The sequence below is a fragment of the Sinocyclocheilus anshuiensis genome, unplaced genomic scaffold, assembly GCF_001515605.1.
Source record: "Sinocyclocheilus anshuiensis isolate Anshui unplaced genomic scaffold, SAMN03320099.WGS_v1.1 scaffold330, whole genome shotgun sequence".
In the NCBI taxonomy this organism is placed as follows: Eukaryota; Metazoa; Chordata; class Actinopteri; order Cypriniformes; family Cyprinidae; genus Sinocyclocheilus; species Sinocyclocheilus anshuiensis.
In genome coordinates, this window is record NW_015547689.1 from 2,438,619 (window position 1) to 2,455,552 (window position 16,934).

Sequence of the window (16,934 nt, forward strand, 5' to 3'; positions counted from 1 at the left end):
TTTCTTGTCTAATCTCTCTCCTATATGTTGCTGGCTCATTAATATTCAACATACGATTACTATACTGGGCAGAAATGCTCATTTAAAACGTACTAGTATCTATTAAGTTCAGGATATCTCTGGTCTAAAAGTTACTAGTAACTAAAAAATAAGTACTAGTTCTATTTTTTCTTAACAAGAAGAGTATAATTAAATACTAGTCACTATTGGAATAAGTACTAGTACTTATTCCAATAGTGACTAGTATTTAATTATACTCTTCTTGTTAAGAAAAAATAGAACTAGTACTTATTTTTTAGATACTAGTATCTTTTCCATTAAGTACTAGTACTTATTCATTAGATACTAGTACTTATTCATTAGATACTAGTACTTATTCATTAGGTACTAGTACTTAATGGAAAAGATACTAGTATCTAAAAAATAAGTACTAGTACCATGAAAATAGATACTAGTACGGCTTATAGATTAAATGTTACAACGGCTTTCCATACAATGGCTTTCCATAAGCAGACTGTTGTGTCTGCACTTCTACATGTCTGTCTGAGTGGATCATAAATAAAATTGCAAAGTAATAAATTATTTAATTCATTTTTTTATACACAATGCATAAAGCAATTATAATACTAATGTGTAAAATTAATTAAAAAGTGCCAACCATTGCAAATGAGCTAAAAGAGGTGTGCTGTGTGGATAAACCTTTAATGTATTCCAAACGTTTTTTTCCCCTGACTAAAACGGGTTCTGTGTAAAATGGCCCCTTTGGTTTAGATGTACATTTCAGGGACACTATTGACATTGGTGGAACATTTATAAAACAATATTAATATACTATAAAATTATAAGATTGTATACAAAGATTAATGTGCATTGTCCTTATCAATAAAAAAATGAATGAATAAATGAAATAGTTTCACATTTTATTTTTTATTTATACAGCATAAGGTATCTGTCTAGAAAATTAACAAATATATATATACATTTAAAATATTTACACATGTATACACAGCTTGCATAAATATATACAAAATATACATATATTCAAAATGTAGGTGAAGTTTGTTTCGTTTATGTGATGGTATCCCTATGGAATGCTCCAATTAGACATTATAAGGTTAAAGAAATCTCATTTAAACCATTAAACTTTAAACTTATCCAGAAAATCATAATTAAACTGTATTTTCTGTAATAATTATCATGAAACCAAAGGTTAGGTTGAAAAATGACATTAAAAAATCACAAACTTTTGAATGGTAGTTTATAGAATTTTACACATATTTTCCAAATGTATTATTCAAGAAGTGTATTCATAGATTGATTCCCCTAGAAAATGAGTAAAAATTTTCCTCTTTGGCTCTTTAAAAGCATTGATTAGTTTGTTTGACCAGCCTGACACGCAAATATCAGCTCAACCAATGGCGTGAGTTTGGGGCGGGACTATCTGTTTGTCTGACCAATGGCAAGGGCAGGATGTTTTATAAGCCTTTTTGGTGATGCTAGTGGTGCGGAAATCACAAGTTCAAGTGTTTAGATGTAGGCCAGATGAAATGTATTCAATTTAGAATCAATTTTGAAAGCAGGAAAAGTACATTTCAGTAAGTTTTCTTCTGGCTGACAGTGTAAATGTGTCCGTCTAAAAGGAATGTCACTTTACCTTCCTTTGAGTGAGCTTTTGCCCTCTGGAGCTCCAAACAGCCAAATGCAGACCTCTCTCACTCTCTCAAAATGTTTTTTTTTCTTTTGGCTTCAGTGATTATTATTATGACGATGAAAAATGCTTTTATTTATTTCAATTACTTAAAAATTATTTACTATTTTTGACCAAATAATGTCACATTCAAACTCAGTTTTATGGTTTTTATGTATGTTGACTAAATTAAGCCAGAGACAGTATTAGAATAAGAAAGCTATAAATCCTTTAAAAAATCTGTGAGCTTTAGAAAGTATTTATTTGATATTTTCTAAAACGATTGTACCCATTTTCAGATTTTTTTTACTACCCCCTTTTCACTTTTATTTATTCATTTTTGTAGCCTACTTTTTAAACTTTTTTCTTGTTTTTTTTTTGTATGCATAACTGTATAATGTTCAACATTTGCAACTAAACGAAAGTGCATGCATAATGTTAATGTTTATTCAGTTAAAAAAGTGATATCTCTAATCCTGGGTCTTTTACTATACAATAACTCTAGCATAATATTTTTTTGTAGGAACTGTGATTACATTGGAAAGTTCACGATGCGTCTATCACAGACTATATGCTTATAATTCAGCTCAAAGTTTGTGTTTATGGACGTTAAATGCCTAATGTCCATAAACTAGAAGCACTAGAATTGTAACCATGCGATCATACATACAAGCATCATGTGTAATACCACCTCATCTCCAGTGGGTGTCAGTGTTGTCTCACGTTTCTCTGACTGCAACAAGTAAGAAGAAGAAGTGTCACATTGCGGCGAAAACAAGTCTCACTCATCCAGCTGCGGCAAAATTGTGTCATTATTTGTCTACAGAATAAGTGAGTGAAGGTAAAATGGGGCGCTCATCCAAAGACAAACGAGATATATACTACAGGCTTGCGAAGGAGGAGGGCTGGAGAGCGAGAAGCGCCTTCAAACTCCTGCAACTGGATGAGGAGTTCAACCTTTTTAAAGGTAAGAGCTTCATTGTGCTTCAATAGTGGGATAGTGGTTGAGTCATCATAGGATATGTCTCGAAAGCTTGTGAACTGCCTACATAGATAGCATCAAAGCAGGCTTTTATGTTCAAACGACTGTTCGTGTCCTTCACACAGGTGTCAGTCGTGCTGTGGACCTGTGTGCGGCACCTGGCAGCTGGAGTCAAGTCCTGAGCCGCAAGCTCCGGTTGGTTAAATGCAAAATGCACGGAATGCACTTGATCTGTTGTGCACTATAAAATGCAAAGTACACATACAGATACTGTTAAGTAAAATCTTGTTGATTCCTAATTGGTACTTCACCTTTTTCTGTCCTGTTTCAGTGGAAAAGACAAGAGTGAAGATGTCAAGATTGTGGCAGTTGACCTGCAAGCAATGGCCCCTTTGCCAGGTGTCACACAAATTCAAGGAGACATCACCAAGGTGCAGTGCTTTTTTTTAGCAAGTCATCATTATAGCATTTTAATCTGTATTGTATTATAATAGCATCAATCTGCACATTTTTAAAGCAAGACTCCAGGTGAATAGGGTTAAAAAATATAATATAGATAGACTTCCCCAGCTGATCGATTACATGAAGACTTGCAAACATTTTCTGTAGTACAATTTTTCTTAAATGTTGTTTAATTTAGCAACTTATGCATTAAATATGCACTTGTTTGCATACATATCCAGAACAAAAATATGAACATTGGATAAAGCCAGGTTCAAAGTTCTTGTTTAATTTTAACACATTAGAGTAGGTTTTTACAGAGGGTATTTTGGATATCACTTTTTATGTGAAGATTTGTGGCTCAGTGCATGAGAAAAACTCATTTTGAGGAAACAGCTTTTAAAAATATGTATTGCAATATAAATCTACAGATGCAAATAGATGAAATGCAAAAAATAAACACTTCAGTGGATGTTCGGAACTTCGGATGTTTTCTTTCCACTAGTCTGAAATAAGACGTCATTATTAGCCCAAAATTAATCGGTGCATGAAAAAACAATGTTTTGCTTGTAGTTTTGCTTTAAACATACTTTTTATTTGTGTGAATATTTTCATTGCTTTTAGTAAGTCTTTTTAAGTCAAGCAAAGTAGATATTCAACCATACCAACTATATGATTGTGCTATAGATTTCTACAGCACAGGAGATTATTCGACATTTTGAAGGACAGTCTGCAGACTTGGTCGTATGTGATGGCGCCCCAGATGGTGAGAAATAACCTTGTGTTTTTTTTTTTTCTTTTGAACATTTGATGTTCTTTTCTAGCTGGTCGATTTGCGATGTAGCAAAATTGCGATTTAGCAAAATCTTGAATTGAATTTTTTTTTGTCTGTTTTTTTCTGTATAGTTACTGGTCTTCATGATGTAGATGAGTACATTCAGGCACAGCTCCTGCTGGCGGTATGTATTGCTATATTTTCCTTTAATCTTATCATTTTGTTAAAGGGGTCATATGATGCGATTTCAATTTTTCCTTTCTCTTTGGAGTGTTACAAGCTCTTGGTGCATAAAGAATATAAGGTCCCATAAGTAAATTTGAGTAAATAAACAATAAATAACACTGAGAAAAACATTTGTTGCAGTATTTATTAATTCTTTGTTAATGTTAGTTAAAAATACAAAATATAATAAAATACAAATTTTCATTGTTATTTATTTCATGTTAGTTCCATTAAATAATATAAACCGATAAACTTTTGATAAAATGTTGAAATTAACATTAACTAAAAATAACAAATGCTTTAGAAGTGTTGTGTAAACACAATGGCCAATCAGAAAACATATATGCTAATGTTTTGTGTAATTTACTTATAATTATTAATAGCATTAATAATAATGCTATTATTAATGATAGCAATAATGACTTGTTTAATTATATTAATTTTTTAAATAGTTAAATAGTAGTTTTGATTACTGAAATTTTGGTATCATGACAACACTCATAATAAATATAATTTTATGGTTAGTTTTTGATTTACCATGTAAGTGCAAGACTGCTTGTTGAAGGTTTCGCTGAAGGTTTTTTGTTTTCATATTGACAGGCTCTCAATATCACCACACATGTTCTCAAACCAGGTGGCAACTTTGTTGCAAAAGTAAGCCATCCCATTGTCATTCATACTCTTAATTACTTTGTCAAGTTGTCAGTACAAGAGATTACGAAATCTATAAAATGTTTTAGGTGAGAAATGTTTACTTCAATCTCACCTGAACTCCAATGTCTTTCTTATGTGTAGATCTTCAGGGGAAAAGATGTGACGCTGCTGTACTCCCAGCTCAAGATCTTCTTCAGCTCTGTAACCTGTGCCAAACCACGCAGCAGCCGCAACTCTAGCATAGGTGAGAGTAGAATTTCATTAAAAAAAAGGGAATGTAAAACTTTTTTGGGAATATTGTACTTTTTCATACATGAACTAATGTTTTTGTGTGTGTGTTCGCACTTCAGAGGCATTTGTGGTGTGTCAGAATTACTCTCCACCTGAAGGTTATGTCCCCAACATGTCCAACCCTTTACTGGATCACTCTTATGGTAACTTGTTCCAATACTCCAATACCAAAAAAGTGCTTTCAAGTTTGTTTGCGCTCATCTATATATGACATTTATTCTAATTTTATATTGTAAATGTCTATGTATATGCCCATGTCCTCCTTCCCATCCAGATGTTGACTTCAACCAGCTAGAGGGGCCAAACCGAATAATAGTTCCTTTCCTTGCTTGTGGAGATCTTAGTGCCTTTGATTCAGACAGAACTTACCCGCTTCAGGTGCTAATCAGCTGCTTTCAAATCACGCATACGTGTCCATGAATGAGTAGTCTGACCTAATTCATGTTTTGCTTTATTCTCAAACAGCTCGATTCTAGTAAAGAGTACCAGTATTTACCACCCACCCAACCTCCAATTCGGCCTCCATACCAGCAAGCCTGTCAGCTCCGCAAGAATAACTTGTTAGCCAAAGAGGACTCGCCTTCTGGCGCACTTGATGATTCCCTGTCCGCTTTAGATCTCAACACGAGTCCAGACACGAACATGGTCACACCAGGAACCTCCAACTAATGGACATTACTGATTTGTACAGCTTCTGTTAAAATCTTTTCATTGTTTTATCGTGATTGATCAACATTTATTTTTAGAGTTTTAAGATACTCTTAAAAATGTGTTGTGTTATGTCTTTGTACCTTATTAAGGGTACTGTCCCAGTGACAAACTGTCATACCCAGAAAGGTACAATTTCTGCACATTTTTTTTTTTGACGGTGTAGGTTGATTTATAATATATTTGATCTTTTATGTATTTAATTGTTTCTCTGACTTTTATTTCACCCAGGATTCGCAAAGATTCTTCTCTGTGATTGGTCCTTTGCATGAGTCACAGATTGAATTTGAACTTTTAACTGCAGCTCTACATGTTAATAAAACACATTTACCATGACACAGAGTTTGTTGTTGTTTTTGGTCAATACGGTGATTCAAATTAAGTTTGAATCCATTCTTGTATTTTTAGCAGCGTTTCAGATCATTAAAAAAGGCCTGTGTGAATACAGAACATATAATACAGACATATTTTAAAATGTCAGAATGACTTTGCTCATATATGGGTAAAGTGCAGTTCGAAATACGTTCTAAAGCCTGCAAGTGAGAAGATCTGCCATCTGTTTCCTTTCATTCGCTTGCTCAATGGTCCATGCATATATTGGACAGTTTCATAACTGTAGTATTTGTCACTAAGCATAACACACCAGCATTTTATGTTTTCCTGTATTCTTCTTTATACACTGATGAGGTCTGTTCTAAATTGTGCTTTAATATAGTTATAAATAAATTATATAAAAGTGGAATTGATGGTTGCTGAAGAAAGCCTGGTGAAATCAGTCATGCAGAGAGCCTTCACAGAGCTTGGCTGGAAAATAGAAACCTGTATGCAAAAATGCCAATTGTGCATCCGGTTTGTGTGTGTTTTTTTGACTGATTGCTATAAAAGGAGGGAAGAAGCACTTCCAATCGTTGTGTTCTTGTTAGCAATGTTTACCTCCAAAGAAACACGTGCAGCCATCATTGCTTTGCATCAAAATGGCCTCACATGCAAGGAAATTGCTACAAAGAATATTGCACCTGAAAGAACTATTTACTGGATGATCAAGAACTTCAAGGAGAGAGGTTCGACTGCAGTGAAGAAGTCTAAAGGACATCCCAGAGTGTCCAGCAAGCGCCAGGACAGTCTCCTCCTGAGGAGTCAGCTACAGAATCGTGTCACCAGCAGTGCAGAGCTTGCTCAGGAATGGCAGCAGGTTGGTGTGAGAGCATCTGCACGCACAGTGAGGCCAAGACTTTTGGACAACAGCCTGGTGTCAAGAAGGGCAGCAAAGAAGCCACTTCTCTCCAAGAAAAACGTCAAGGACAGACTGAAATTCTGCAGGAAGTACAAGAATTGGACAGCAGAAGACTGGTGCAAATTTATTTTCTCTGATTAAGCTCCCTTCCGACTGTTTGGGACATCTGGAATATTGGTTGTTCGGAGAAGAAAAGGTGAACGCTATCATGAGTCCTGTGTTGTGCCAACAGTGAAGCATCCTGAGACCATCCATGTGTGGGGTTGCTTTTCAACCAAGGGAGTGGGCCCTCTCATAATTCTTCCCAGAAACACTGCCTTGAATAAAGAATGGTATCAAAACGTCCTGCAAGAGCGACTTCTTCCAACGATCCATGAGCAATTTGGTGATGATCCGTGCATTTTCCAGCATGATGGAGCACCATGTCACAAAGCAAGAGCGATAAAGAAGTGGCTCGAAGATCATTACATTGAAATTTTGGATCTCAGTCCCATAGAGAACCTGTGGTCAGTCCTCAAAAGTCAAGTGGTCAAGCAGAAGCCCACAAATTGTGATAAACTCTGAGAACTAATAAGGCAAGAATGGATCGTCATCAGTCAGGATTTGGCCCAGAAGCTAATATCCAGCATGCCAGAGGGAGTTGCAGAGGTTATGAAGAACAAGGGTCAACACTGTAAATATTGACTCATATTTTTTTTTTGCCAATAAAAGCCTTTAAAACTTATGATATGCTTATCATTGTTTTTCAGTATACCATAGAAACATGTGGAAAAATAATCTACAAATACTGAAGCAGCAAACTTTGCAAAACACAAAATTTATGTCACTGCCAAAACTTTTGGCATGATGACTGTATTACAAGCATGTGTGGTAATACCCCCATTAAGTCCTTACCGATCGATCGACTGACTTGTAGTATTGAAATCATGTTGTGCTGTATAGAGTCCACTAGATGGCGATATCTGCCGTTGGCAAACCAAGATCGCTCTTCACTGACAAAATGCAAATTATTAAACGTTTCTCTGTTATTAAGCTTGTTGTGGGAAACGGTATGTAGTGGAGACTGTCTGCGTTATGTGAGTACAATTAAAACTAAAGTATAGGCTAATTACATTGTCCAATAGGCCTGTAATTGATTTGTGAACGTGTCAAAATGTGACGTGAAGGTATGAGTTCTATTTCTACCACTTTCTTTGTAACTTACAAACCACACAATAAATTAACCTCGAATATGTTATACTGTTATGTAGACACTGTAACGAATGTCTAATTGTGAATTTTACTTCAGACTAGTAACGTAGGCCTACCTGAGCAACCCCAGACAGGATGGAAAGAGCGGTTGTAGGCAATAAAGGTAACGCTTCACTTGTAAAACACTGAGCTAATTTCAGTGACATATCTAATGGTGCACTCTGTATTTTTTTATACACTAAGAAGTGTTACACATAAAGAAACTAATAATACCATTGCACACGTGCGTGAGATAAAGACATCTCACATCAGTGGCCTCGACAATAATATTGACTTGCCATGTTAGCTACTACTCGCTTTACCCATGATAACACCTGTTATTTGACACCTTTTTGGAACAAATCGCATTATAGTTGACTGCAAATACCTCTTTGATGGAATTGGTAACTGAAAACTTTTGCTTTTGTGAGAAACGACATACTCACTGTTAGATGTCTCGATTAGTCAAAATACAACTTCTATATCAGCCAACACAACATAGATCATGCACAATATAGAAATATATAAGACCAGAAGAAAACTGTCTGTTAGCATTCCCATTCATCAATGCCAGCTGTAATCTGCCAACTTTGCTAATGCATGTTTTTTTTATTTTCATCCATGAAACCACAGGAATATCAACACTGATGGGTCCAATTCATGCTTTTCAAAACACTGCCAAAAATTAGTAACTGGGAAATACTACGTGTTTATGAATTCTATGTTGATTTGTATGTTAGATCAACCCCAAACATCTTAAAACATCCAAAACCAACCTAATTACCAGATTTACACCAAATATGTGATGTATTTTGTATATGCATCATATAATAGTTTTTTTTACCAAATACAGTATGTGATGTAAACAAATCATAGACTGTCACTGTAATTACAAAGTTTTCCCCTTTTCCCAAAGGCAATCAGTAGATAATTTTGATTAGAGGAAGAGAAATCAAGCAGATGAAGGATAATGTACAGCCTAGTGTCATGACAAGCATAAATAAATGACTGATCTGTCACATGACTCAGCCATCATTCTCAGAGGCAAATGCTTGCGCCTGCATTTCACTTCAGATGGGCTCTGAATTATAATGCACTGGCTCCTGTTTACATGACTGTTATTCCGCAATCTCACATTTCGCACAGTATTGTAACATAAACAAGCAAAAATAAATAGCACACTGTATCCCACATGTTCACTAGTAACACAATAATTTGCCATTACTGTATGAATAACAATACAAGAGAAGAACAGCATGTGAGCTCTGGGAAGCATCTGGATGGTTCCATAGGGTTTTCCTTGACATAAAGTGACCGGTACATATCTCGATGGAATAAACGAGTGACAGTCTCTCTCTCTCTCTTTGTCATATACACACATTGTCTTTCTACCATACTCTGCAGGTCAAAATGGACCGAATGAATGCATAGACAACAATGCACAAGCCCTTTCTCGTGGAAAACCAGTCTGGTGAGAGAGAGCTAGATTTTACATGCAGTTTTTATGAGGTAAGCTTTTATGGCTCTAAACCCTATTCATTCTTAGCAATCAGAGGGGAACCTGCCTTCAATTAGAACCAGAAAATGAACCCAACTGAATGCATCACACTAAAGTAAACTAGAAACCAACCACAGAAGGTGGTACGAGAGGCAAATATACAGTGATTAATCAAACAAAAGAGTTTTTTTTCATTGCCAACTATCTGCAAAACCAGTCTTTGTGGAAAGAAACACTAAATTTGTGAATTTGTGCACTGATTGTTTCACCTACATCCTGCAGATCTGCACAAAGAAGACGACAATAATAACAACAGATGCGCGGTAAACAGTTGGCAGTATCTCTGCTGAGAAAAATGGGAGACTGTGAGTGAGAAAGAGAGAGACGGAGGGAGAAAAATTGAGCTGCTGCAGTATCCCTACACTGCTGAGGCTCGGACTGCGTGACTGACTGGTGTGTTGCAAGAGAGAGAGAGAGAGAAGAAGGGAGGGGGATGGGAAGGATCTTGCCTGGATGAGGAGCAAGCAGGCAGGCAGGCAGCAGCATCATCTCTTTTGTGGCGTGCTGCTGAGGGAACTGGCCGCCTAGAGCCGTGCAGGGCGCTCACTCCTCTTAGGCGCGCACAGCGCCACCGCCTCTTGCGCACTGGCCACCGCAGGGACAGTGACAGCCTTCTTTACAGGCACAGCACTGCTTGTTGCAGCAGCACCATGGCGCAAGCTGCTAAGCAGATCCGCAAGAACAAGGACCTACAGGAGCTCGCAGCTCAAGAGCTGCGGGAGAAGGAGGAGGAGAAGATCAAGAAAAGGAACAGATCGAGAGACCGTAGACGCAAGGTAACAGAAAAAAACCCTCCCTCTTTTTTCCGTATCGAGGAGGATACGCACACCTTCACACATATCACTGACTGATTGTGTTTACCAGTCAGCTAGAGCTGGTCGTTCACCGATTATGTTTGAGGAAAATGCTGATGTCTGGCGGGGCGGACGAGGGGTGGGGGGGCGGTCATGACTGAGATGATTGGTTAAGTAGCCCCTCGGTCCTCAAGGGAACATCCTGCTCAATCGATTTAGAAGCAAATGCTGTTTATGACTGATGCTGCATCAAAGCAAACTGATTGCTTTATGTATTCAGATGCAGCCGCCACAGGCTTCATTGTTTGTTGCGTTCCCTCCGCCTGTCATTGGCGCACTACACCACCTCATATCGATGCCGTAAGCGTGAACTTTGGCAGAACGTGAGCATAATGTCTGCACCTGCCTCTGCCACCCATTCTCATTACAGTTTGTATGATGGTATGGGAGCTGTAGTGCATTATGTGAGCACTGCTGCTCTGAGCCCTCTGGCTGCCTATTCTCCTACCTTACCTTCCACCAATGTGCATGCGATGATGTATGGTTGCATGCATGCAGATTTTGGCTTCACACGAGAGCAGGGGGAGCCCAGAAGTACACGTGACTCAGGTTCGAGCCGAAGACAACAAGATCGGCAGAGGCCGGGGTGATGGCTCCATTCCTGTCTGCTCACCAAGGCTCATAAAACCTGTCAGCTTAGCATTTATCAGCATGCTCGCGTAACTACACGATCGGGCAGAGATATGTGGCCGGCGGTGGTAGAATGTCAGTGTAGCGCCAATTAACAGAAGCGAGTTGGTGACACACAGGCAGTGACACTGAGGGCGAAAAAAAGATACTGGAGTCTAAAGATCACTCTGAAGACTGTCCTTGAGGGTTGGCTGTTGAGATTGCACAGGGGTCTGGAAAAATGAAGTCGGGATGTGTTTGATGATACTGTTGCTTTTTTGATTTGATTAAAATGGTGCTATGTTTAATAAGCAGTTGAACACTTACTCTCCATATGCAACCTTTGAGCTTCTTTCATAATAGTGTATTTGGGCATAATTGTGTTAAGTCAAAATGCATACTGTTTGTTTCCTTAGGCCTAATAACATGACGTGACCTTACAGTACAGCTAATGCAAAATGCATATGTTTGTATGAGCTTAACTGAAAATTGTGCAGCTTCAGGCGTAAACCAGTCTGTAACCCTGTACATGAGTTCAACCATTGGCACGCAGAAGGGTAAATACTGGCACATAAACAAAAACGGAGAAAGAGAGGAATATAATATGATTAGACTTTTGCTGTTTATTTTAGAAAAGTTGAAAGCAAGGTCTATAATTAAAAATCAATAAGAGGAAGTAAAGAGTTAGTAAATAAATAAAACATTACAAGATTTGAGTCAAGAATTATACTCTGGCCCTTGCACATGTAGGTGACATTTGTGATTCAAATTGCTATGTCTTCTAACAGTTTCCATGAAACAGATGTAGTGATAGATCTTTTCTTCTGTATTGTGATGTAAATCTGTGTGTAATGGATTATCGAAAAAGAAAAAAAATGTAGGGCAGGGACTTGGTTCTATCCATCAGTTATTGATTGAATTTTGTGATTTTTGAGTTGCGATTAAAAATGAATGTGAGCTTGCTGTAGATTGTGGAGGTGCAGGGTTTAAGTGAACTAAATGATTGGAGAACTCCAGCATACGTCACAAGAAGGATGATTGTTTTCATTGGAAAATTGAGTTATGACATTTTGATTAAGCATTATGAGATCAAAACAAAAAATGTAAAAAAAAAAAAAAACATACAGTATACATGGAGGAGTCATTCACAATAAGATCTGTAGCATGCATTTACAAAGTAGATTGAATTTTCATTTAATGCAGACTTTCACATTTATCATCTCAAAGTGCTTTTCCCCCCTCAGTAGTCAATGTGGTGCAGTGATTGGCATGATAAATTAAAAATGGCACTCAAAGATTCCAGACCCCTGGCACCCTGACAAGTGTCATTGTGTTTCTGAAAACATGTCAGTTTCACTGAGGTCTCAAAGCATTTTGGACGGTCTGTGGCCTTGTGAGATCTCAGCTGTTGGTGGACAAACAGTTGTGTTGTGATTTTTACACATCGGAGAAAGTGTGAGACGCAGAGAAACTGGCTGTGTTCCGAATGGATTATTAGCTTTTACTGCATACTGCATAATAAACTGTATACAAAATAATTTTTTTTGTAAAGCTGTATTCTGCAACTTTAAACATATCATATACTACAGTATACTGTTGTTACATTACCTTGTTATGTGAATGTTTAATTCAGCGAGTTTCATCTGCATATTTATTTATTTTTTGTTAAATTTAAAATCTAATTTTGTGCAGAAATGTCTTGTTAGAAAAAGTTGCATAAGAAGTTGCAGTGCACAAACGTACTGTTCATTCGTCACACCGGAAATAGAAGTTTAAAGGTGCACTAAACGATTTTTGAAAAATGCTTTTGACCACAGTGTCGGACCGAGTCCCAAAACAAACTCCCAGCCAATCAGCATTAAGGGGCGTGTCTAGTAATGAGGGAAAAGAGAGCGCTCAGTGAGTGCACAGGACGGATATTAGCAGATCGACTATAGATAGCAAGAGATGGCAGATAAAAAAAAAGAGGAAAATTTTGGAGGAATAAACCTTTAAAAAGAAGGGTTACAATCAGGCAAGAGATAGGACCCACGTAAATATTGAAGCAGCTTTCCAGCGGTGGAGAGAACTCAAGGAGCGGAAGGGAATCGGACGCCAAGGTTGCTTTGTTTCTTCTTGATAGGTGAGTTACATCGATTGCTTTTTCAGACATCTTTTCTGCGTTGGCTTTTGCTTGAATATGCTGCGGCCGGCAGGCATAGCAGATTCCGCCATCGTCGCTTCCAGGGTTGTGTATGTACTTGTGGGGCAGAGTTATCAAAATAGGGGCGAGTTCCTGTTGGGGTATGGGCGTGTTTGGTGCTTTCAAATATCAACATCGTTTGACAAAAATCGCCTTTAAAGGGTTAGTTCACCCAAAAATTAAAATTAGCCTGTGTTTTACTCGCCCTCAAAGCATCCTAGGTGTATGTGACTTTCTTCTTTCAGATTAATCCAATCGGAGTTATATTAAAAATTGTCCTGGCCCCTCCAAGCCTTTCAATGGGGGTAAGCGGGTGTTGGTTGTCAACAGTTCAGAAGACGTGAAATAAAGTGCGTGCATCCGTAATAAAACGTCCCTCACATGGCTCTCAGAGGGGTGAATAAAAGCCTCCTGTAGCGAATCCATGTATTTTTGTAAGATAAAGATCTATATTTCAAAGGTAATAAACACTTTTTTCTCACTTCTGCTGACTGTCATACGCGGAAGCCGTTCCGGCGGATGACGTAGGACGTCGACGTTGCGTGATTAGTGACGAACGCGGAGACAAAACAAAACGCCGTTCACGAATTAGAAGCACAAAGTGAGGATTTTTTAAAGAAAAATGTCGGAGGATTTCGATATAAGCCAAGAGGAGACTGGTTTTCCTTTGCTAAAGTAAGGAAACTTTGTTTCCTTTGCTCCTGCATTTCTCAGAGGCGTGTGCACGACGCATACGTCTTACGGCATCCGCCTGAACGTCTTCCGCGTACCACAGTCAGCGGAAGTGAGAAAAAAGTGTTTGTTAGGTTTGAAATATGGATATTTATCTTACAAAAATGCATGGATTCGCTACAGGAGGCCTTTATTCACCCCCCGGAGCCGTTTTATTATGGATGCGTGCACTTTATCTCACGTCTTCTGAACTGTTGACAACCAACACCTGCTTACCCCCACTGAAAGGCTTGGAGGGGCCAGGACAATTTTTAATATACCTCCGATTTAATTCGTCTGAAAGAAGAAAGTCACATATACCTAGGATGCTTTGAGGGTGAGTAAAACACAGGCTACTTTTTATTTTTGGGTGAACTAACCCTTTAAGTGCAATGCATTGTGGGATATAGTATCTAGCTCAGTGTCTAGTGTCTGTATATACACCTTTTAGCATATGCAGCAGATCATGTGGCTATACTATAAAAAAATAATGGTTCTTTATTGACATCTTTGGTTCTATGAAGAACCTTTAACATCCATGGAATATTTCCATTCCACAAAGGATCTTTTCACTGAAAGGTTCTTTGGGGAACCAAAAATGGTTCTTCTATGTCATCACTGCGAAAGCCCCATTTTGGAACCTTTATCAAGTATACCATACATACATACAGTTTGTTTTCACATACATATGGCTTACACAAGGCCTGGCCCAGATTTCCATACAGCAGAGAGCATGCATTTGTCTTGTTACCTAATAGGAGAAGGTGAAGTCACACGTATCAGTAAGTACCTTCAGTCACGGGCTATATTTATTCTGTGCCTGAGTCGCTACCAATCTGTCCGTGATCCTGCCAACTTGAAGGGATGCGTTGCCCAGGATTTTGGAAGGTTCAATTGTGATCTATGGGGAGATGCTTTTGTAATGCCATGTTTTCACCACTAGAGGTAGCAGACTAGGAGAGAGAGAGAGGTCCACTGAGATTGGGAGTGACAGGTGAAATATAGCAGCATAATGTTAGAGATCAGGGTTAGCCCAAGTGCATTATAATTAAGTACCTGCTGTGGTCGTAATAGGATAAGACCACATTTGCCATTAAAGCCACACTGCTTAACTTTAATATCTCTGTCGCTGATAAAGACTTTAAATGTCTCTGGATGCCTGACAAACAGGGTATTACCCGTATTCCTGTGTGTAATCGAATTTTTCCAGCCATCTTGTGTTTTAGAAGTCAGGGCAGAGAAATACAGTTCATTTGGTGACATCAACTTTAAAAGGTAAATGTCTTTGGCCTTGACTTGCTACCCTTTCACTTTAGCTGTATTAAAGGGGTCATATGATGCTATTTTAAAGATCATTATTTTGTGTATTTGGTGTAACAGAATATGTTGACATGCTTTAATGTTCCAAAAAACACATTGTTTTTCAAATACTGTACATTATTGTAGTTCCTCTATGCCCCACCTCTCTCAAATGTGTCGTTTTCTACAAAGTCCCTCCTTCCGACAAGCACAGTCTGCTCTGATTGGCCAGCTGACCCAGTGCATTGTGATTGGCCGAACACCACAAGCACGCATCGGAAATGTAACGCCCCTTTCCATAATTGCGAGCTTCAGCTTTCAACATAAATGTAAAGACAGTACATAATGTCCTTAGTTTTACCATCAGTTCAAGCCCGAAAGGGGAACAGAGTCGCATGACAGACACAGTGATGATGCTCGTATATATTTGCAGTACACAAGCCGCGATTAAGAAAGCTGACTCCACTGTGATCATGTGACCCTGCCTCTCTCTCACACACACACACGACGCAATACTCTACACGGCGCAAAACTCCGCATTTGAACAGTCAATAGCAAATACTTAAACTATTAAGAAAACATACTTACAGTAGCTGATTCAGAATAAGTGCCAGATTGTCATAGCAAAGTCGGAATTGACCCATTTTTCTTTAGAAATAGCCATTGCACAGCCAGCCTTGTAGGCTACTCTCCTAGGTTCACAAAACTGTCGTCCATAAAATGCGTTGCAAAAATTAGAACATCTGGGTTGTGCTGTTCTGTTGTAAATAAATCGTAACCAATGATTCCTCATTGCATCTACTTTCGGAAGGCCAAATAAAGTGCTTTCTCTTTCGCACAGAAACACACAACGTCTCCCTGACATGGCTGCATCAACACTACTGCTGTTCCTGAAACAATGCCTTCTTTCTTTGCATGAACATTTGGGCGGAATTATGCAAATTAGGGATGCACCGATACCGGGCCCGATACTGAGCTCCTGTACTTGTAAAAATGCCCCGATACCAAACGCCGATACCACACAGCATGTGATAATGTTAAACATTCAGTATTAACGCCTGTATAGCTGATGTGCGCAAGCTGATGAGCAAAGCACGCTGAATGGATTGAGCACGCGGCGGCACAGATGTGCGAGCTTGTCGAGTGAATATACCTTTATCACAGACATCACTGGAAAGTTTGTAGTTCGGTCAGATATGTCAAAAACAAGTACGTAAAACAATGCACAAGTTACTTAACGGTAGAGAGAGAGAAAGAGAGCGCGCGCACTTCTGTTGTGTGATCTTTGATGTTCACTCACTTAGCATGCATCATTTGGATTAAAACTAAATCGTAAAAATAAAACTATTCATAGGGTCATACACGACTTTCTGGCGAAAGTGAATCTAGCAGCCATTGTGAAATGCGCTAGGCTGTACTACTTTTCCCTCTCGTTCTGCACCAGTACAAATACGTGCACGCGTTGCGCGTGTTTTGCTTGCTTGAGTGTTTCTG

The 16,934-nt window shown here is 38.4% G+C and overlaps 2 protein-coding genes across 2 annotated transcripts in view; both read left to right on the plus strand.

Moving 5' to 3' along the window:
• The first annotated feature begins 1,505 nt into the window (after positions 1 to 1,505).
• Positions 1,506 to 6,099, plus strand: LOC107703563 (putative tRNA (cytidine(32)/guanosine(34)-2'-O)-methyltransferase). Its single transcript, XM_016506242.1, has 11 exons — positions 1,506 to 1,595; positions 2,514 to 2,654; positions 2,795 to 2,864; positions 3,001 to 3,100; positions 3,798 to 3,876; positions 4,017 to 4,069; positions 4,711 to 4,764; positions 4,906 to 5,008; positions 5,115 to 5,198; positions 5,330 to 5,433; positions 5,521 to 6,099. Exons 2-11 carry the CDS (start codon positions 2,534 to 2,536, stop codon positions 5,722 to 5,724), a joined length of 972 nt encoding a protein of 323 aa, XP_016361728.1. The 5' UTR covers positions 1,506 to 1,595; positions 2,514 to 2,533; the 3' UTR covers positions 5,725 to 6,099.
• Positions 6,100 to 8,097: 1,998 nt separating this feature from the next.
• The window catches only part of LOC107703564 (ankyrin-1-like), a 95,705-nt gene continuing 86,868 nt past the window's right edge, over positions 8,098 to 16,934 (plus strand). Inside the window, exons 1-4 of the mRNA XM_016506243.1 lie at positions 8,098 to 8,163; positions 8,286 to 8,351; positions 9,632 to 9,736; positions 10,008 to 10,561. Coding sequence (XP_016361729.1) covers positions 10,436 to 10,561 — 126 coding nt within the window. The 5' untranslated portion in view covers positions 8,098 to 8,163; positions 8,286 to 8,351; positions 9,632 to 9,736; positions 10,008 to 10,435. The remainder of the gene's footprint in view (positions 8,164 to 8,285; positions 8,352 to 9,631; positions 9,737 to 10,007; positions 10,562 to 16,934) is intronic.